Source organism: Abrus precatorius, unplaced genomic scaffold (assembly GCF_003935025.1).
Source record: "Abrus precatorius isolate BTA unplaced genomic scaffold, Abrus_2018 Scaffold3, whole genome shotgun sequence".
NCBI lineage: Eukaryota > Viridiplantae > Streptophyta > Magnoliopsida > Fabales > Fabaceae > Abrus > Abrus precatorius.
Window position 1 is genome coordinate 10,572,496 of NW_020874373.1, and position 22,513 is coordinate 10,595,008.

Genomic DNA, 22,513 nt, shown 5'->3' on the forward strand with positions numbered 1-22,513 from the left:
TTTCCCATCACATGACTTTTTATTTTCTCTCGTCCAATTTCTCGTCAAACAAAAAGTAAATTCATAATAAATGTACCATAAAGTTACAATTTGATCCATAAATTTCCTATAGCACTAGAAATATCTACAAAGGGAAACAAACAAATAAATAAAGAACATACTCTGACCAATGGAAGCTAAATTAATATAATTCCGATGGAATTTTTTTTCTTTCTTCATGAAACAAATGAATAATATATCCTCTGATACAATTTATGCAGCTCTTTTTTTTAAATGAAAAAAACAATACTAAAATACGAGATTTTTAAAAATTTATCGAAACATAATTTTTTTTTCAAAATTTTCAATAAAATTTTTTTATTTATGATGTTTTGTGATTTAAATTTTTTATTAATTTTTAAAAATTATCATTGATAATTTTTATTTTAAACCTTTATATTATTTTAAAAATGGTTAATAATTTTTAATTTTTTAAAAAACTTATTATAATATCTTATATTTTTTTGTAGTTGTTATACCTCTGTATTTATGTTTTTGTAATTTTTTAAAAATCTTATATTTTAGTATATATTATTTTTAAAATACATAATTAATTAGATAAAATCCATTTAATTTTGGTTCAACCTGTGGCATTTATGACAGAATTATCCTGATTTATTGAATGTTCCAAGAAACAAGCTTCAGCACTGACAACAACATGACAGTCACATGTACATTTTCAGAAAGATTTTCCTTATTCCGTGCCATTAGGTACAATAATTTAGGCCGGTGAAGGATCCATCGGCTGGCCACACTCCACGTGTCATAATCCAGAGGCACTGGAAGCCCGAAACTTGCTCGAGGTTTACCATCGGACACGCTATAAAACCCACCTTTCTGCGTTTCTTCCATTTCTCACACCAAAATTTCGTAATCGTAATCTTCAGCTTTGAGCGAAGTGTGTGTTGCTTCGTGCTTCCACCTTCCATTGGAGGACCATTTCCTCCTGGAATACACTTTTCTCGCTTCTAAATTACACTCTTTTCGTTCTCTCTCTCTCTCTCTCTCTGTTACGCGTCACGGTAAGTTCAGTTTCTCGCCGGTAGTAATTTTATGTTAAAACATTGTGGAGGAGAACAATAACAGAGTCGGGGACCGACATCTCTGGTGTTTTTCTTTTAAGTTGTTTTTTCGGTGCGTTTCAAGAGAAACTAACTACATACACGTTCCTCCCACTGCTCCCACATGATTTCTGATGTTACTAAGCACGAATTTTTCGGTCTTTAATATTGCTAACATATTAAATTTCATGATATTATGTTATATTTAATAAAAAAATGTTATACATATATTCTGAAAAGTCGTACTATTGACGAGTTTCTTTGGAGGCAACAAAACTTTCTGGAAAAACGTGAAAAGGAAACAGCACCGATTATGAAGTGGAGCCTATTGTAATAATATCATAAACGTACTTAACTCGATACATATTTTCGAATTTTTTTTAATTTAGATTTTGAAATCTATGTCGTAACTTTTTAAGAAACGCTCCTTCTCAAACTTTACAAGATTTTATTTCACGTGATTTTTCTTAAAAAATATATTCTTCCCTTTATTTCATATCTTGTACCCTTTATTTCATTGTAATGCAAAATTTCAGTTATTAACCAAAAGCAAGACTGGAACTGGGAAGAAGGGTCTCGTTACAAATGAAAGTAATAGTAATACAACAAACCACAAGGAAAAAACCAATAAGTTTATAGGTGGTGGTTTTTTTTTTTTTCCAATCTGGGGTAGGTTAAAACGATAATGCTAAGGACAACATCAACACAGTCATTAACGTGGATTCCTCCCTCCCGTGAACCACATCGCAGTCAATCTAACGTGTGCTTAACCTTTAGCATCCATCATCATAAGTCCCTAGGTCCATATTAAGAAACTCCTTAACAATTTTAGCCACTTTTCCCGTGATGTAATAATAACTTACACCTGTAGAAAAATTCGAAATTTACTTTCGAGTGTGTTTTGTTGCATTTTGAGTCTTAAAAACTTTCAGTAGTTGTAATATTTCATTACTATAGTTCAATGATACAGTGAATTTTATTGATTTATGATAACAGTAATAACTAATAACAAGTTTGTCTTGTTTGCTCTGATAACACAGCGGTGAAGTGTTCAAAGATGACGGTCACACCTAAGATCTCCGTTAACGATGGAAAGCTGGTTGTTCATGGCAAGACCATACTTACTGGAGTTCCTGACAACGTTGTGCTGAGTCCAGGATCAGGAAACGGCCTTGTGACTGGTGCTTTCGTTGGTGCCACAGCTTCCCACAGCAAAAGTCTCCACGTATTTCCTATGGGTGCCTTAGAGTAAGTTCTTCTAACTTTTACAGCGTCACATGCATTTTATTCTTATGTACCATGTTTTATTGTCATAGAAACTAATCAAATTGCTTTAATATACTATCCTAAGTTTATTTTACTGCTAAAGTTTAAATTATAGTTCTTTCAGCTTGCTCAAGTATATAATCTTAAAATTTGACTGTAGCAATGTGTTGATTTGTAAGCATGAGCATGAATAAGCTAAACAATGATTTCTTATGCAACTTAATTAGACTATTGGCTTGATGAATTGGTGTTTTTGTAATTTGTGATATACCTTATGAACAGGGGGCTCCGGTTCATGTGTTGTTTCCGGTTCAAGTTATGGTGGATGACTCAGAGAATGGGAACTTGTGGGAGGGATGTTCCTTTGGAGACCCAATTCATGCTTATAGAGAGCAAAGACAGTGAACTTGATGGGGAGAATTCTCCAACCATCTACACTGTCTTGCTTCCACTCCTAGAAGGTCAATTCCGAGCTGTTCTACAAGGCAATGACAAAAACGAGATAGAGATTTGCCTCGAGAGTGGTGAGTAACTCTTGGCCATGCAAAATGGTTTGGTGGTGAAGGCTACACATGAAAGTCTGCTATTATGTCTTAATTTAGTGGTGTGTCTGCTGTTAATTCAGTTCCTTCCCTTCAGCCGAATTTTGAAGGTCTTAACACCTGGTATTATGGGGTGGAGCTGTCATTATTGTGGATAGAATTGAGCTGGATTAAAACTCTCGATCACTATCAATCAATTTGAATCAAACAAATGGAGTTTATAGCTTTGGTCCTTTGGAGAAAATATTTATGTAGGTGGAGTCACAAAAAACCGAAACGACCCTTTTCCTTTTGGTATGTGGTTTGGTTTTGCAGGGGATAATGCTGTTGAGACTAACCAAGGCCTTCACCTAGTCTACATGCATGCTGGGACCAATCCCTTTGAAGTCATCAATCAAGCTGTCAAGTAAGGCACCCCCAATTCGAAACTGTTGAAAATAATATGTAAACTGACCTTTTTTGGATTATAGCAAAATTTATTTTTCATTTGGTGGACATTTGAATCTGTATATTGACAATTATAGTTTTACTGATTCCTTTTTCTGCTTTCTTCAGGGCTGTAGAAAAACACATGCAAACTTTTCTTCATCGTGAGAAGAAAAGAGTAAGAGTCACCCTCTTCCTTGTGGTGTTACCTATGGCTCTAAAAATATGACAAGTTCTAATGGGTCTTGTAACCTTGTTTTGTTTGTTTTATGCAGTTGCCATCTTTTCTAGACTGGTTTGGTTGGTGCACTTGGGATGCTTTTTATACTGATGTCACAGCTGAGGGTGTTGAGGAAGGCCTGAAAAGGTAATTAGTGTGAGAAATTGTGTATTGTGTTTCTGGTGAATTAAGATGACATGAATTTGGAAGATGATGTTTATTGTTTATCTAGACACTGAAATTTGTTCAATATAATTTCAGTCTATCAGAGGGAGGTGCTCCTCCTCGGTTCCTCATCATAGATGATGGTTGGCAACAGATTGAAAACAAATCAAAGGATGCTGATTGTGTTGTACAAGAAGGAGCACAGTAAGATTTCTCTATTTCTATAATTACTAACAACAAGTAACAGTTTGCCATTTTCAATTTTATATCTACTTCTCAATTAAGAATTCTAATACTCATATTCAGGAGAGTACTTTCTTTTTTGGTAATTAGTCTGATTAAAGAACTCATTCATGATATATACAAAATTGTGATGATTGCAGGTTTGCTACTAGGTTAACCGGTATTAAAGAGAATACTAAATTTCAAAAGAAATTACTGAACGACGAAAAGATGTCAGGTCTGAAGCATCTTGTAGATGGAGCAAAGCAACATCACAATGTGAAGTATGGCCATAGATCCTTAAATTTATTAATAAACGTTGTGCATTTCCTCCTCTTATGAGTGCTCTGTTCTATCTGAATTTGCATGACAGAAGCAATGTTTGAGAAGTAGCTGACCTAGTTAACTTTCTGAATTCTTAATGAATGATGATAATTCTGTTGATGGACAGAAATGTTTATGTATGGCATGCACTAGCTGGTTATTGGGGTGGTGTTAAGCCAGCAGCAACAGGCATGGAACATTATGACACTGCCTTGGCATACCCAGTGCAGTCACCAGGTGTACTAGGAAACCAACCAGACATTGTCATGGATAGCTTGGCTGTACATGGCCTTGGCCTAGTGCACCCAAAGAAGGTTTTCAATTTCTACAATGAGCTCCATGCTTACTTAGCTTCATGTGGAGTAGATGGAGTGAAGGTTGATGTGCAGAACATTATTGAGACCCTCGGCGCTGGACACGGTGGCAGAGTCTCACTCACACGCAGCTATCATCATGCGCTTGAGGCTTCCATTGCTCGTAACTTTACTGACAATGGATGCATTGCATGTATGTGTCACAACACTGACGGGCTTTATAGTGCTAAACAGACTGCTGTTGTGAGAGCATCTGATGATTTTTACCCTCGTGATCCTGCTTCCCACACCATCCATATTTCATCTGTTGCATACAACTCACTTTTCCTTGGAGAATTCATGCAACCTGACTGGGACATGTTTCATGTGAGTGGCAATGTCAATTGCTCTCCATTTATAATTTAGTTAGTGCCTGCGTTTACCCTTGGAAATTTTCAAGAGCTATAAATTTTCTCCATGTTAACAAAATGCTCTCTGTAATTTCAGAGTTTACACCCAGCAGCAGATTATCATGCTGCAGCTCGTGCAATTGGTGGATGTCCAATTTATGTTAGGTATAATGATGTTCAATGCAATTTTTTTCTTAGACATATACATAAAATTGGTACAACTGTGATGTGTACTTGGTATTTATGATGTTTTAATAGTGACAAGCCGGGCAACCACAATTTTGATCTTCTTAAGAAGCTGGTTCTCCCTGATGGTTCAGTTCTCCGTGCTCAGCTACCGGGCAGGCCCACTCGAGATTCTCTCTTTGCAGATCCAGCAAGAGACGGAACTAGGTTCTTTTACTTAAATCTAAAATCTGTGTTCTTTTTAAGGTTTTGTTCCATAGACATAAATTGACGACTCATTTAACTAAATTATAATTTTCAGCTTGCTCAAAATATGGAACCTAAACAAATGCGCTGGAGTAGTTGGTGTATTTAACTGCCAAGGTGCTGGGTGGTGCAAGAGAGAGAAGAAAACCCGCATCCATGATGCATCTCCTGGTACACTCACTACCTCTGTCTGTGCCTCTGATGTCGACCTCATCAGCCAAGTAGCAGGAGCTAAATGGCTTGGTGAGACCATTGTTTATGGTTACAGATCAGGTACTATTAATATTCTTTATGGCAATCAATTACCATTAGTTTTAATATGTGGAAGAGGATATGTAAAACAACATGAATTCATTTCTGACTTTCAATAAGTTAATATCTCTACTAGTTATAATATAATTTTGTTGGAGTTGACATTAGTACATGAAACGATGGTAAAATAACCCCCTCCTCCATATCTCAGGTGAGGTGATTCGGCTACCAAAAGGGGTTTCAGTTCCTGTGACACTAAAAGTTCTGGAGTATGAACTTTTCCATTTCTGTCCAATCCATGTAAGGATCCACTATAAGCTAATATGTTATTTAATTGGTTTTCATCTTTTCTGCCTTTGGTGTATACTTAACCACTGGTTTTCATATTTACTGGACAGGAAATAGCACCGACTATTTCATTTGCAGCAATAGGGCTACTGGATATGTTCAACATTGGAGGAGCTGTGGAGCAGGTTGAAATTCATAGTGCCTCTAACAACAAACCAGAATTATTTGATGGTGAGGTGGTGTCAGAGTTGACCACTTCACTCAGTTCTAACAGAGCAGCAACAGCAACTATTGCTTTGAGAGTCAGGGGAAGTGGGAGGTTTGGGGTGTACTCCTCACAGCACCCACTGAAGTGTGTGATAGATGGCAATGAAACTGACTTCTACTATAACTCGGAGACTGGTTTGACAACCCTCTCCATCCCAGTTCCTCAAGAGGAGATGTATAGATGGTCTATAGAGATCCAAGTTTGAGTCATTAAGACTTGGCATTCAATGAATTGTTGGGTCAGGAGAGGGGTTTTGTTGTAATTAACATTGGCGTTAAGGGAATTGTGGGGTCAAGCAGAGGTGTTTTTGTTGCAATAAGTACACACCTGGTAGTAGTATTGAGGGGAGGAGAAAATGGGTTTATGGTAATAACTAAAATAGACCATCTTGTAGTAGTGGGCATGGGGTTGGGGAAGAGGGTTTTGTTGTAATGCAAGTATTTGAGACTTGAGAGTAGCATGTCATCAGTGTGGGAGAGGAATGCTGTTCTCTGCCCTCGGATATTACATGTTTGTTTCTCGGAATAAAAAGTTTACATCTGTTTGAAAAATCTCTAGTGAATTTATCTCATTTCTTTAACTGGTATAATAATTAAGTTTTCGATATGTGTACTGTAATTGAAAAAATCATTGAGCAAGTGTGTGTATATCCAGTGTAGACATGTTACCATTCTAACTTTTAGATCCAGCAAGATGATGCTTTGTGGCTATATCCAGTTTAATGAAGTTGAAAGTCCTCAATTTGGACAGATTATCGGGGGAAAGGGAATTGATTTTCATCATGTACAAAATAACTAACAGAATAGTTTGTTTATTAGTGAAGCTAAATAGTTCACCTTTGAAAGACTAAATACATAGTCATGTTCATGTTGACAGATAACATTACTTAAATTTTATATTGTTATTTAATCATATTTTTATCACTTTACGTGTCTAACTACTATAATTATTACTATTATTATCCAAGTAATCTAATGATTTTTAAAATGTTACCGTGCATAATTTTATAAGACAACGGATCAAATAGAAATTTTTTTACAAAATATAACTATGTTAAGGTTTTTCTCCCCCTTCTATTGACACTCCCTTGCTCTTAAGCTCAAATTCACTAATGCATTTTGCCTGTGATGTTTAAACATTGCTACATGTACTAGGTAAAACTAACTTAATACCTGAGTAGACATTAGTTCCACTCAGAAAAAATGGCTAAGACCTTATCCAGCATACTGTTGAATGCTTTGGGGGTGGGGCTGCTGTTATATAAAGGGCCCAAACCAAGCTTGGCCCAATAATTAAGTGATCCAGCTCGAACTTCTATACTTTTTGGGTTAAGGATCTATACCCAGTTATCGTAGGTTTTTTCTATCACTTTTTCAAAAATTAATTTTGAAATTTTATTTTCAAAATTAATTAATATTTTATAATCTTTTTTGGAAAAAGACGGCAAGATTAAAAAGAAAATGGGAGTACATAAAGTAAAAACCGTTATCATATTATATGAGACCAAGATAGAAAAAGTTGGAAAGTTGGGACAAACACGTTACACCACCACCGCTACTTTTCTTCCCTTTCCACACAACAAACCAAAGAAAATAAGGTAATTGCAAGTAAATTATATTATTTTTATTTTAAAAATTACTTTCCTTAGGAAAATAGTGTTTTATTTTAGTCTATTTTAACGTGAATGAGTCTAATGATAATGAGCAATTACAAATGAATTCCCTATAGATGTTTTATTTTATCATAAAGTTCTAAGTACATCAACACTTGTATTATCATTTGATCAACAAGTGTATTATATCGACTTCGAAACTTTGCTCAAACTCTCGTTTTATCTTCGTAAGTTTTAAATTAGATAATAGAAAAAACTTATCAACAGAGGTTGATATGAATGTATGAATGGCAAGTGACTCAATATTATTTAATTAATATTTTGTATTCAAGTCCTTCTATATAAAAAAAGTGCTTGCTCTAGTGCTCTCACATTTAAAGTTATTAGATGTCTCTCTTATGTGACTTAATTTTATTGATTTAATTAAACTATAACTTATTTTTATTATATTTATTTTTTATTATAAAAAAATCTTTTAATATTTTTTTTATTATAGATATGTCTTTAAAGAAATAACAGAGAACTTAGAACTACTATTCTGTTCTTCTCTTTTCATTCAAGCTTTTGAATAAGTTTTTTTTTCTTTTTTATTATTGATTTTCTAGTTAAATTTCTTAAAGATGTTAAAATATAACTTAATTTTGTTGTTGCGCGGGTTTGGATTCGAAGTTTAAAGAGTCAAAAACTAAAAATGGAGAATAGGGTAATACCTTCAATGGTTTCTGCAAAACTTAATCCTTACAAAAGGTAAGTATTAATCAAAGCTTCAAAATTTTTCATAGTTTCAAGGATGAGAGGTTTTTGAATGAGGAACAATATGAGTGAGTCAAGGATTATTTCTATTTTTACCACCTCATTCAACCCTATCTCATGCCCCATTCTTTCTATATGCATTATGTGTTGAAATTGGAGAGCACCATAATAGAAAATATGCGTTGAAAGAGTTCCCTAGAAATGGAACTTTCCTCAAGAAAGTTGTGTATTATAAGTGCCGATTGTATAGAGTTAATTACAAGGATGGTGATTCTAAGGATTTAGATAGTAGTGAGATTCATGAGATTCTCCTCAATGATGATGATTTCAATATTAATTTAGTAAAGAGGAGAGTTAAATTGGAGGAATTAGTATCACAAAATAATGCGAAAGTCAAAGATGTTTCAGAGAAGGACTTTGCTGAAGTGAATTAGGAGGAATTTGTGGTTGATGTGTCTGTTTCAAGTGAATTGAATGATGAGTCATTAGGTAAAAATGATGAGGAAGAGAGAGACGATGATGGCATGGATGCTGATTCTTTGGGTGACTCCAGTGCAGGTTTTAGGGATAGGAATTCTAGGTCTAATGCTGAGACACTTCAACCTTTGCTTCCACCATTATAGTTGCCGTCGTCGTCTGTAACCATTGGTGTGCCTGAGCCATGTGTTTTACACCTATTTGCTGTTTATAGATTTTTGAGATCATTTAGCATTCGCTTGTTTCTACTACCTTTTATTTTGGATGAGTTTGTTGGTTGCCTTAATTATCAAATTTCAAACACTTTGTTTGATGCCATTCACGTTTCGCTATTACAGGCATTGCGACATTATTTTGAAACCATCTCGTCTAAAGGCTCTAAGCTTGCATCACAATGTCTTAGGTACTTATATTTATTCCTGTGTTGCTATAGGATTGTGTGAATAAGTAATTTGTTTATACTTAATTGTATTAATCTTTTTCAACAAGATCATTTATAGTTAAAATATATTATAGCTGATGTATTTGTAGGTGCAATGATTGGAGCTAGCTTGATACATTGACATGACCTATTTTTGTGATTCAAAATTTAGTAGTTAATGGATACAAATAGACCTGATTGAAAAAGATTTTATAATAGAGTTTTTAATGGCGAGTATTATTTGAATAAATTTGCCTTGTTACAAATAAATGTTTTAATTTTATATTTTTAATTTCTTTACCTTTAACTATTCTTTCAGCCGTAACTTTTTTTACAAATATAATTTTTGGCTGATTCCAATTACATTAGATTCTACACATCTAGGACTTCAAAATGCTTATATGAATAATTGGATTTAGAGTTATTTTTTATTTTTTATGATTTTTTGAATTTGAAGCAAATTTGTGAATATTGTTGCGAGATTGCATTTAGACCCTTTGTTATTAGATAATTGTATTTGGGCTATTTAGTTTACCCTAATCAGAATTTATAAATAAACTAATAAGATTCTGAATTAGGGTGTAATGAGACACTTGAAATTTTTGTGATTTGGCCATAATAAGAATCCTTATTTTTACCTTCTCTTAAATTCTCTTATTCTTCTCTCATTCTCACTTGGATTAAGTGCTTTGATGGAATGATAAACTTTTCATTCAATCCGCGGAATCCAGATGCTGTAAATTTGATTTGAGTTTTGGGTCGAATTACTCCGATTTTGTTCTTTTTTTTTTTAATATCAGATTTGTGTATTGCGATCGTGATTAAATTTTCTATGGTTAGAATTTAAATTAGGATTCGATTGATATTCTAATTTGATAATTAATTTGAGTTAGATTAAATGATAATTTGATTTAATCTATGATCTAGTTCAATTAGGTTATTCCATTGAATTTATAATTGAATTGAGTAATCATTCAAACATATATTAAAATCTTTAGACCTGTGATAATTGGAGTTACACGCATTTAGTATTATGTGAATTGATATTTTTTTAATCTATTTTTACTGAATTTAATTTTTATCATAATTTAATTTAATTAATTTAAAATTTTCAACTCTCCAAAATTCACTTTTAAAGAATCTAAAATTGACTTTTACTAAAAATATATCTCTATGAATCGGCCTAAATGGAGTTCTATACTTTAAAACTCTTAAAAAAATTTAATTTTTTTTACAGCGACTCAATATCTTCTGTCAACCACGCACAAACTAAATTCAATTTACATTCTTGGTTACATTCTTAGAACTCTTAATTCTATAAACTAATGACTTGTCAAGGGCAAACTCCTGTTATAGTTTGTTTAATGAGAAATTATAGATATATATTAGTAGAATCATGTAATTAATATATTAATAGTTAGTTTTATTAGTATGAAAAATTAACATATACCGTTTAGACATCGTATTGTTAATATATATTCATGGTATCTGTGTTATCTGTTTGATTCTCTTTAAATAAAGTTTATATCAACGAGAATAAACCAAACAACTAGCCGCCAGTTTAATCCATATATTTATCAACTACATCTAATATTATCTTTGTGGTGATTTATCTTAATTATTTCATTATTAATCAGTGAGGTGTGAATTGACAATTATCATTTGACAATAATTTGATACCACCATGTAATTATTGATAAATTTAGAAATTACAACGAAAAGAAAACCCATTTCTTCCAAACTCTTTCTGAAAAAAGAAATTAATGAATACCACTTAATAATCGGAATCTCAGCATTAATTAACTACGGGTATTCCTTAGTTGGATTAGTAATGCTACTCATTGTTAAAGTAAAATAGTCAACTATAACTAGACAAGGCTTTAAAAGCGATTGCTGGATGGATAAGAGCCCATGTCAAAAGAATATCAAATTAATCTTTTTTTCAAGAAATCTGACAAAATTATTCTTATTTTGAACAATTTTCTTAAAATATTTAGTTCCGTTTAAATAAATCATTTAATTTTAAAGCTTTCTACTTTTTAGCCCTGGCAGTTCATCGATGGGTTTAACCAAGGAGATCAGACAGCTGTTCTTCCTTTTTTCCGTTTTTGTATGAATAGCTTTGGGTTCTATATCTTGGTTTTTATATCCCCATGATCAGATTGTTACAAAAGAAAAAATAAAAATGATATTGTTGCACTTAGATTTAGAAAGCATTAAGAAAAACTTATGAAAATGACTTGTCAAATAAATTTTTATGAGTAAAAAGCAGCTTATGTTTGCCCAATCTTGGATGAATGATATACGATTTCTTGTAGAATTAAGCATACTTTAATGTCTTTGTGTACACAATAATAATATATAAAGTAATTTAGAATTCATGGCACGAAACGAATACGTTACAATAATGATAAAGTACGCTAAAAAGATATCTAATAAAACATTGTGAAAGGTGGATAACTTTCTGACCTTAGTTATGTTATGTTGCCAAATAAATGGTAAGGTGGTTAGCATGAAATGATGACATGTCTTGTGCTCCATACCTTGATCAGTTGATGTTCTCTAACAATCCAAAACATTTAATGATGATCTTATGCATCTCTCAGATCCACAACAATGGGATTCATTGGAGATGACGTTAAAGGGCACCAACAAAATCCCTACACGTAACCATGCATGGGGCACTAAAGTCCTTATCTTAGGCTTACTAATGATGATTATGCTTTTCACTGTACAGATATTTTTTAAAATATAATTAACTATCAATATTTGCATTATTAATAATAATTTTATTATATTCAATATAATAAAATTAAAAGTGATAGGACTCTAAAATTAAGAAAAATTATAAAAATAAATTATTTAAATAAAGACATATTTTTTTATTGATATGATGTATTAAATTTTTAGAATATAATTTAAATTAAGATTAATGAAAATGATAAAACTCTTAAATTTTAGTTTATTTTAAAAAGAAACATATCTTTAATTTATATTGTATTAAGTTTTAAATATAAAATTTAATTTAAGAGTAGTATTTGAAAAAAAAAACGTATAAATAAAATTAAATACAAAATATAAGAAATTTTAAATAATTTTAGAAAACATAGCTCTTAAAATACTTTCAATCAATAATGGTAACTTGTAATTATTATACAGAAGTAATTATTAAATTTTAAAAAAATAAATATGAATTTATTAACTATAATTAGCCCTTGGATAATAAAAATAAGAGTTAATTTTTTACTAAAAATTATATATTTCTCATCTTATATGATTCTATCATACTTTCTTAATTAGTAATTACATTGTTTACGTTATTAGTTGACTTTTCTCCTTAATAATTAGTAAAAAAATTAATTCACATTCTCAATTACAGAAGATAATTTGACTCTTTTTCAAATGCATGTTACGTAAAATAATGTTAATAATTTTAGGGACTATTGCGTTAGTGGAAATATTTTTTTTTAAAATTAAAATCAATAAAATTTTACTTAAAATCAATTACGTGTCCATAAAAATTAAATATATTATAATAATTATATATATATATATATATATATATATATATATATATATATATATCAAAAGGTTAAAAAAGCTAACTTTAAATAAAAGTATAATATTTTTAAAAAATTTATTTTGGGCCTAAATAAACATTGGACTGAATCCTTCATGAGTCCCTTGCAGTAGATGGATTACTTGTTCTGCAACTCTTACCAAACCCTTTCATACATTAATAGTTTGTTGAGACGGCTTTGCCACAAAGAAGATTAACAATTTGCTCATACTTTTGTCCGCTGAATAGAAGAGAGACGAAATTTCAAGAGCCACTTCAGGTCTAACATTTCATCATGACATACATACATACATATATATATATACACTCAGAAAAGCTTCTTTTAGCTTAAAAGTGACCAAATGAATGTCTTCTACTCCAAAGCCATCCAAACACCCATCTTCTTCAGCATTTTACGACAGCTAGAGCTATTTTGTGATAAGATTGCTAACAAATATTCAATGGCATGAACAAAACCTTAATCACACGCTTGAGGTGTGTTGCTAATTCATAAAGACTGAACCAATAGTGACAAGGGTTATATATATAAAAGTAAGATGTATTAACACTAATTCTCAAATTTAAAAATTTGTATCATTAATAACTTTTCATGAAACACATGATTAACTAATTTAACTGTTTATTTAAAAGTTTTTATCAAGTAGATAAATTTTATAAATATATGCAACTTGACTGCCCAAATGCACACGATAAAAACTATTTGATAAGAAAGAAAAACAAATAAAAAAATTGCATTCATGCTGTTCCAAGTTGTCATAATTCCTAGCATGATCATCTGAAGAGAGAGTGCAGAATTTCCCAACAAATGCAATGAATCAGATATGAAGTCTAATGTGACAATTACTGGTACGCAATGGTGTAAAAGAATGTCTCTCTAGCTGAGAATAAAATTTAAGACAATAGATAAAAGATTCAAACTCACGCAACACTGGTAACCGTTTAAAACTAAAAATGATTAGGCGGAGAAAAGAGGTTGGAATATTAAAATATTTCAAAATGAGTACTCATTATGTTTTATCTTAATACGCAAAGAGTGGTGTGGGCTCATATGCATGAATTTATTTATCAATATTTTACATAATCCTTAGGAATAATCCAAAAAATGGGGTGTATAGGGTAAACCGACATACACGTCAAATTCTCTTTAAAATGAATGAAGATGAGCTAATAGAACAAATAACTATTCTTGTTGAATAAATCAATTTGTGATGGAAATAACATTTTTTTAACCAATGTTTTAAAGAAATTTAAATAAAATAACTCTAAATAAAAACTATTCATAAAACATCTTCCTTATCCCTACCCCCATTTATATTACATATTTAGATGTAATAGTCTACCTATAAATGTTCTAGTTTTCCCTTGAAACATTTCTTAAGATAATGCTCCCCTTTTATAGAATAAAGCTTTGATTATATTCTTTAGTTTTTATTTGTCATGTTTTCAAATTAAATAATTAAACTTGACTTTTTTTTTAACATTAAATAGTGTCTATTGATAACACATATGTTACAAAATTAAAATAAAATACATGTCATCATTTGACTCTTGATGATAAAAATACAAGAAACTTGATCGAAAATTTTGTATATTCATTATGTGCCTAAGCCTTTAATTTAGGAATCACATTTTATATTTGATTAGTTTAAATTAAGCATTAACTTATTTAAGGGGTAAAACCCTTTTAAGCCTATTTTTTTTTTTTTTAAATTCAAATCTAAATTTTGATTTAAGGAGAATACATCATCTTAATTTTTTACAACTTAAAATAATAAATCTCTATATATAACATTGGAATTCTATCACTAAAGTTATTAAATAACATTTTTATTTTTTAAAACTATTTTAATATTAATTATTTCATTTATTTTATGTATAAATTCTTGATTTTTTTCTAACATTTCAGCAGTTTTTTTAAAAAATTATGAAGTTATTTTTTAAGCTGGAAATTGAAAGTACATTAATTTCTAATAAATTAGACATACATACTCACACATATAAATCTTAAACATAGAAAAATTTAAAAAATATATTTTTATATAATTTTTATTGATTATTACTCTTTTACTTATTTATAAATTTTATTTTCTTTTAATCTTTCTCATATAATATTTGAATTTATCTTTCAATTTTTTATGTTATAAAAAAATAAAAGTATTAAATAAAAAATAAAATGATAAAACATTAAGAAATATATACATAAAAATGATAAATTGAAATAAATTTTCATAAATTTTTTAATAAAAATATATATTGTAGATAAATATAAATAAATTATAATTAAAAATATTAGATTAAAAGATATAACTTAGACCATGCATTACATAAATATAAATGAGGAGAGTGTTAGGAATATGCTCTGCAATACACTCTTTATTATTAATTAAAATTTATTATATAAATACTTTTGTTAATAATAGGCGATTGGAGGAGAGGGAGATGGATATGTACGTGTAAATATATTTGCACACTTGTTTTTAACATAAGTTGAAGGACGTACATAAAATACAGAAATGACAGATTCGTGAACGTTTAGTTACAATGTATGGAGCAAAAATCAGAGGTTCTGGACTAACCATTTCGTCTCAATCTCTCATTCTAAGTCATATATATCCTTCCATACAGTTATATGGTCATATGTAGATGAAGAACAAACGCTAACATCTTTTATTACTATTATTATTATTATTTCTTTGTCTTTAAATACGCAAGCTCCCCTTACTATCCATTCTCATCAAACAAAAATTCCAAACCTTTCAAATTAGAGCATCTATTTTCTCGTACAATATACAAAAAGAAACTATATAATTATAATGGCCCTCCTCAAGCATCTCCTCGTCTCATTCACCATCATAATCTCTTTTGTTGCTTGCTATAGTTCCTTGCAAGAGGACCCACTTAATGGCATTTATGTTGATAACTCACCTTCCATTGATGATATTGGTGGGACATTTAAGAACCCAATCAAGCAAAGCACAGACATCATTTCTAGTTTATACAGGTTTCTAGATTTGGGTGGCACTTCCAGTTCGATTAAAATGGTTAATGTCAATGATTATGGAGCGAAAGGGAATGGTGGTGAAGATGACACAGAAGTACTCACTCACCTACTCCAAAATATCATTTTCTTCTTCTTCTTTTCCTTTTGCTAGCAACACGTGTAATTAATGTGATTTTTTCATAATTGGAAAAATGACACTATTTTTCATATTGTTGGCTATGTGGGCTATTTTAGGCTTTCAAGAAGGCTTGGCAAGTAGTATGTTCCTCTGGGGAAGCAAATCTTGTGGTGCCTCAAGAAAATTATCTACTCAAACCAATAAGATTCTCTGGTCCTTGCAAACCTAACATTGCGGTCCAGGTTAGTTACACTGAAAATTAAATTAAGCTAATGATTAATTCATCATTTTTAATGCTTCAAATCTAAAGCAAAAAATATGATTAATATCTCTAACAATAACTTAATTTGTTGACAACCATGTGCAATTTGTGAAAAAATTTGTCAGATTTCTGGAACTCTTGAAGCATCAAATGATCCATCAGATTATAGCGAAGACAACAGACACTGGCTTGTATTTGACAATATTCAAAAACTTTTAGTTCATGGTGGTGGAACCATCAATGGAAACGGCAACATATGGTGGCAAAACTCATGCAAAAGGAACAAAAAGCGCGTAAGATATTTCATAAGCCCAATATTATATTTTAATCTGTTTAATACTATATATGTAAATCATATTGAAACATTTACCAATAATCACATTTATTTTCTCTCTTTTGCAGCCTTGCAAGGATGCCCCAACAGTACGTGTATCTCTGCCAATACAATCAAGAAAGTTGGGTTGAATAAATATGAACATTATAAGAAATAATTGCTAATTATATATGGTTTTTTGTTTGCTTTTGTAGGCTCTGACTTTCTATAATTGCGAGGAGTTGATAGTTGAGAATTTGAGGGTAGAAAATGCACAACAAATCCACGTTTCATTCCAGAACTCTGTGAATGTTAAGGTTTCTGGTCTCAATGTGACCGCACCAAAGGATAGTCCTAACACCGATGGGATTCATGTCACCAATACGCAAAACATTCAAATCTCAAGCTCTGTCATAGGAACTGGTATTTATAACTAAATAACCCATATTTTCAAAACAAAAAGTAATGAAGCATTATAATCACCAATCCAGGATAACCCTCACTATGGGTAGATTTGGGATTGGGTTTAGAGAGCTAAGAGAAAAAATAATTTTATCTCCATCGAATTTGAGAAAATTTATAAATAATCATCTAACTATTTTTTATTTAGTTCATATATATATATATATATATATATATAATGAATAAATTATATATTAATGATATTAAGAATCTTAAAAAAAGATGCCCAAGAACTAAATTATATATAGAAGTATTAAAAAAATTGTATATTAAGAAAAGCTTCTTACCCAAAAAAATTTAACAAAAATGTATAATTTTAAATTTATTATATTCATTCATTATTATAATTTATATTATTTAATATTATATTGAAAAATTTGTGCTTAAATATTGATAAAAAAAAGTATCTTTCTAATTGTTATGAATAACGAGATAGACACACAAAAAATTACATAACCAGATTATGTGAAAATTGAAGATAGCTTATATTTTTACGTAGTATCTTAGTATCTCGGCATTTTCTTTGCGATCACCTTGATTTGATTTCAATTTGTTTCAGGTGATGACTGTATATCAATCGTACATGGCTCAAGAAATGTAGTAGCCACGGACATAATCTGCGGACCCGGCCATGGTATTAGGTAATTAATTAGCTTCAGTAACATGTGTCACTTTAAAAACTATATCAAAATCTTTATCAACGTTATTTTGTATTAATTGTATAATTTGTATGCGAATTTTATTTGCAATGACTTATTTCAGTATTGGAAGCTTAGGAGCCGGAAAATCCCAGGAATTTGTTTCTGGAATATTAGTGAATAGAGCTAAGATTTCTGGAACTACAAATGGAGTTAGGATTAAGACATGGCAGGTAATTTGAATTTTGAACTTTATAATTTATTGTATATGTGCCAATTGAAAATAATGAATTGTATAATCCAATAATTGGTAACAACTCTACAAATATGTTTTGGTCTACGGTATATATAGGGAGGCTCAGGAAGTGCTAGCAACATCCAATTTCAGAACATTGAAATGGACAATGTCACCAATCCCATAATAATAGATCAGAATTACTGTGACAAGAAAAACAAACCATGCAAAAAAGAGGTAAAAAATATAAACAACTCTCCTACTATTGAAACCAATTTATATCACTAGTGAATATTTAATTAATTGGTCTAGCTAGCTCTTGCAGAACTCAGCGGTTCAAATTAAGAATGTGTTGTACGAGAACATAATTGGGACAAGTTCTTCTGATATAGCTGTGAAGTTTGATTGTAGTGAGAGTTTTCCATGCGAGGAGATAGTATTGCATAACATTGATCTCCAATGTGAAGGAGGATATGCTGCTGAGGCTTTATGTAACAATGTACAAGTGTCTTACTTGGGACATGTTAGCCCTCGTTGCAACACACAAAAAGAGAGAAAGACATCTACCACTACCTCCTTATGGAAAGACTCATGGTATATAATATGAACCACACAACAATGCAAACAAGAAACACATAATGTACATTGCTGTGTATTGTTGATACCTCATTAATTAATTAATTTGTAGTAAATAATGTGATTCTTTAAACAATGATTGTGATAAACAGATATTGCCATTATTAGTCACTTGTTTAATCAATAAAATTTAATTATTTAATCACGTGACTTTCAAAATTTTATGCTAGGGTTTGTATGTGTTCTCCACTGTCAAAAGTTATATGGTCCCTTTAGCTCTTGGGTAATTTAAAATCTGCATTAAGGAGAAAATAGGTAAAGATTTATTCAATTTGATAAAATATTTTCTTGTTTTATTATTTAGTTTTATAAATAATTGTAAAATTTTTGTTTTAAAACTAAAATTTTTGTAATTATTAATGAAAATAAATAATTAAAACCGAACAAACTTAATTTATTGCAATATTTTCCATATATATGAGGTTTATGTTTAATTAATAGAAAAAACACCTTTTTTTTTATGTATTTAATTGAAGTGCAATGACATAGTAAATATTTTTATCCTCTTATTTAATCATGGGTTGACATGTTATTCAAAATTATTAATTTTTATAATTGTTAATTAGCAAACATATTTATAGTGTTTTTTAATTAGCTGAGGATGCAAAAAGTTTTATACTGATGATGTATTACAATAATTAAACACTTCTTTTATATTCCCTTTTATAAAGTTTTGAATTTAGTTGGAAAATTATTTTTAATTGCTTAATGTTATTGCATTAAATCAGTATAACTTTCAATGAAGGGATAAATGAAACCACCCTATAAAGTGTACAGTGATATTCAAATATGTCCATAAGCAGATCGTTTGGAGGCCAAGAGACAGACAGAAAATGAAAGTTTCCACTAACCTTTATTAATGATATATCATATATGTCATAATTTTGGCATTTCCTTTTGCAAATACATTTTTTTAATCTCTCTATGTTTTAAAAGAAAAAAAGAGGATGCAGTGGACTTTTCTAATAAGAAAATTGATTGAAAGAAAAATCACGTGATTTGAATGTGGCAATATTTTTGTAAGCTTGAAAGAAAATTAACAGAAATTGGAAACACACTTGTTGTAAAGTTTAGGAATCGCATCACAATTTCTAGGTTTAAAGACTAAACTGCATGACTTTCTTGATTCTTCTTTTCTTTTGACCCTAAATCTGTTTCTTTCTTGATAGCATTTTTTTTATTTGGGAACCAGAGCCAAATTTTTGGAGGTAAGTTGGTATGTCCCGCGAATCGAATCCATAGTTATTTAAATATGAAAAGCTCTTACCTGCTAGTTTCACCTCAATTTATACATGTAACATGTCCATCTTGATTGCTATTATAACTTGAAAATATTAAATTTTGTAAGTCTTTGAGGCATGATGGGTGGAATAAGTAGTAACAATTTTTTTTTTCACTTTTCTTAATTTAATTTTGATGAAATATCTTAAATTTGAGTTAAATTAAATTTAAAAGCTGCTTCTTAAATTTTTGATAATTAAATTACCTTTTATAAACTCTTGTGTAATAATATTTATAGTCGACGTGCAATTTTAACACACCCTTTCATGCTCAATATTTGACATTTAGAGCATGAAAATGTGAAAAAAAAATTATAACATCACATTAATTATATTGAAAATTTTTTATGGAAACAATTTCTTTTTTCAAGTCAAGATTCATCTAATATCAAATTTAATAGGGTTTGATATCATATTAAATTTGAGCTTAAGTATAATTAAATAAATATGCAAACAAAAGTCTTTTATATTATTACTTTATCTCACTTTGCCATGCCAATAGAAAGGTTTAGTTCTCACAATAAATGTAACACTCACTTTTAAATAGTGAATCAAAATAAAAGATTATTTTAAAGTGGGTGCAATTAGCAATAGCAACGGTAAAATTCCAATAGGGAAATGAAAGAAAGCTTGGAAACTTTGTTTGGCTTTTTAATAGCATTAGGCAACGGGTTGGAGAGCTTTCGCTTTGTACTGTTAAAATGCAATTTCGGCCATGATGTTGGTAGCATCTTTAAACATACATTTCAGATTCCATGCCAAAAGTTAAGCCTAAGGGCCCCAAAGTAATCGCCAAAAATTTTTTGGGACACAAATTAGGCCTTGTCATGATAAGTGGCTCCACTCGCATTCTGACAAAACAATTGGACCCTTTTTGAAAAATGAATCTCATGTAATGGTAGATCATTGAAATTTTAATGTTGAGACTGAGTACATATTTTGTTAAAACCATCGCCTCAACGATTTTTCATCTAAGATAAACTACAAAAAAAATGACTTGAATTCAATGAACTGCTAAATTCCATAAAACAAATTTCATATGTAATTTCGTTTGTTAAAAACTGAAAATTTATGCTATTCTTTTCTGTGAATCTCCAGGTAGCTTGAGCATCATACATCTACAAATGTTGGAACATGTTTAGTTTGAAGAAACTGAAATATGCTATGTCTCTAGAACAATGATGCTTAAGAAGCAATGAATGGCCAACATAGTAAAACTGAAACAGAAAGTCCAATCAATAGCAGCAACTAGTAGAGTCTAACATCAACGTTTTTAAGTTCTAAAACTAACACATTGCTACTCTATACATTGATAAGTTAAGGCTCTGTAAACACTTTCCCCAACCCTTGTATTTGTATCACATGGCATTTCCTTGGCTAGCCTAAACATAGCATTCATAAAGTTCTATAGTGACTTACTGTGTTTATGTAAGAATAGAATGCATCTTAGCCTTTCCTTTTTCTTCTCATTTAGTTGCATCACTTGATGCTGGTGCTGGCTTTGGTTCTTCAGGTGGAGGTGGAAGTCCTCCATCAATGCAACTTCTACACTTCTTTTCAACCCAACCTTCTATGTCGTTCTCCCCATTGCCCCCAAAGTGCCTTCCACCACACAACCGAGCTATCATTCCTGCAATGACACCCACTATTGTGATCACTGCTATGACCACCACAAGGGTCTCAATTGATCTATGTGAGTAACGGTTTGGCTCAGCCACTTTGGGCGGTGTCTCAAGAAAAGGTTGCATTTCACTCCCCATATTCCTTCCATCCATGGTTCTGCTGAACACAGCCTTGAAAATGAATCTGATTTCTTTGAGTGGCCTAGTCAACACACTCTTCTGTTTTGGTACTGTGTAGTCAAAGTACTAATAAGGCAACATAAACAGATGGTAATGACCAACAAGAGAGGAAAACTACAGAGAATAGATGAAATGGATGAGCATTTATGGCCTATGATTTATTGAAGGACAGGTAAGTTAACAAATAAGAGCAAAATGGGGAAATGAGACTGCACAAAGCTTGGTTTCTGAATATAGATTATAGAGTACACAGTAAGTGTGTGAAAGTGAGTTGGGTATCATTAACTACTACTGATAAGTGAAAAATATTGTAGCTATAAAATAGGATTCCAATGGTTATTATGAATATATGTCATTTTTGTCTTTGTTGCTTTGGTCCTTTTATGTTATAATGTTGCATTTCTTTTTGTTAGTGTGCTTTATTTGACTGATTTTTCCTTTTAAAACAAAAGCAGGTGTGACTTTTGAGATGCAAACTGCAAAACATAGATGAAGGCCAAAAGCTTCTGACTACCCATTAACTTAATAATAATATATAGTTGAAATAGGACTTGTAACATGTCAGTGGGAGTCTTGGATTACATTGCAGCCTAACCCTCAAATATTTGATTTCTCCTCCCAAGTTTGTCCTTTATGATGTCACATGTTAGTGTTCAATATGTGAGTCTGTGACCCCCCAAAGAACCTGGTGATATTGTTTTGTTTTTCCTCTTGA

At 30.8% G+C, this 22,513-nt stretch overlaps 2 protein-coding genes across 2 annotated transcripts; both read left to right on the top strand.

Moving 5' to 3' along the window:
- Positions 1–895: 895 nt before the first annotated feature.
- On the top strand, positions 896–7,028 carry LOC113861737 (probable galactinol--sucrose galactosyltransferase 2). Its single transcript, XM_027494739.1, has 14 exons — positions 896–1,061; positions 2,141–2,348; positions 2,649–2,890; positions 3,224–3,314; positions 3,464–3,512; positions 3,610–3,701; positions 3,816–3,923; positions 4,103–4,225; positions 4,393–4,945; positions 5,066–5,133; positions 5,227–5,361; positions 5,456–5,673; positions 5,864–5,952; positions 6,051–7,028. Exons 2-14 carry the CDS (start codon positions 2,158–2,160, stop codon positions 6,411–6,413), a joined length of 2,322 nt encoding a protein of 773 aa, XP_027350540.1. The 5' UTR covers positions 896–1,061; positions 2,141–2,157; the 3' UTR covers positions 6,414–7,028.
- Positions 7,029–15,864: 8,836 nt separating this feature from the next.
- Positions 15,865–18,691, top strand: LOC113863368 (polygalacturonase-like). The gene is made up of 9 exons (XM_027496925.1): positions 15,865–16,146; positions 16,287–16,412; positions 16,558–16,725; positions 16,835–16,855; positions 16,961–17,168; positions 17,767–17,848; positions 17,970–18,078; positions 18,198–18,317; positions 18,406–18,691. Exons 1-9 carry the CDS (start codon positions 15,865–15,867, stop codon positions 18,685–18,687), a joined length of 1,398 nt encoding a protein of 465 aa, XP_027352726.1. The 3' UTR covers positions 18,688–18,691.
- Positions 18,692–22,513: the final 3,822 nt, after the last annotated feature.

Bases quoted from the DNA above. Each gene is read 5' to 3' on its own strand.
- LOC113861737 (XM_027494739.1), top strand. From the start codon at position 2,158: ATGACGGTCACACCTAAGATCTCCGTTAACGATGGAAAGCTGGTTGTT. The intron at 3,702-3,815 runs GTAATTAGTGTG...ATATAATTTCAG, and splicing joins GTTGAGGAAGGCCTGAAAAG to TCTATCAGAGGGAGGTGCTC. The intron at 5,674-5,863 runs GTACTATTAATA...TCCATATCTCAG, and splicing joins TGTTTATGGTTACAGATCAG to GTGAGGTGATTCGGCTACCA.
- LOC113863368 (XM_027496925.1), top strand. From the start codon at position 15,865: ATGGCCCTCCTCAAGCATCTCCTCGTCTCATTCACCATCATAATCTCT. The intron at 16,413-16,557 runs GTTAGTTACACT...AAAATTTGTCAG, and splicing joins AACCTAACATTGCGGTCCAG to ATTTCTGGAACTCTTGAAGC. The intron at 16,726-16,834 runs GTAAGATATTTC...TCTCTTTTGCAG, and splicing joins GCAAAAGGAACAAAAAGCGC to CCTTGCAAGGATGCCCCAAC.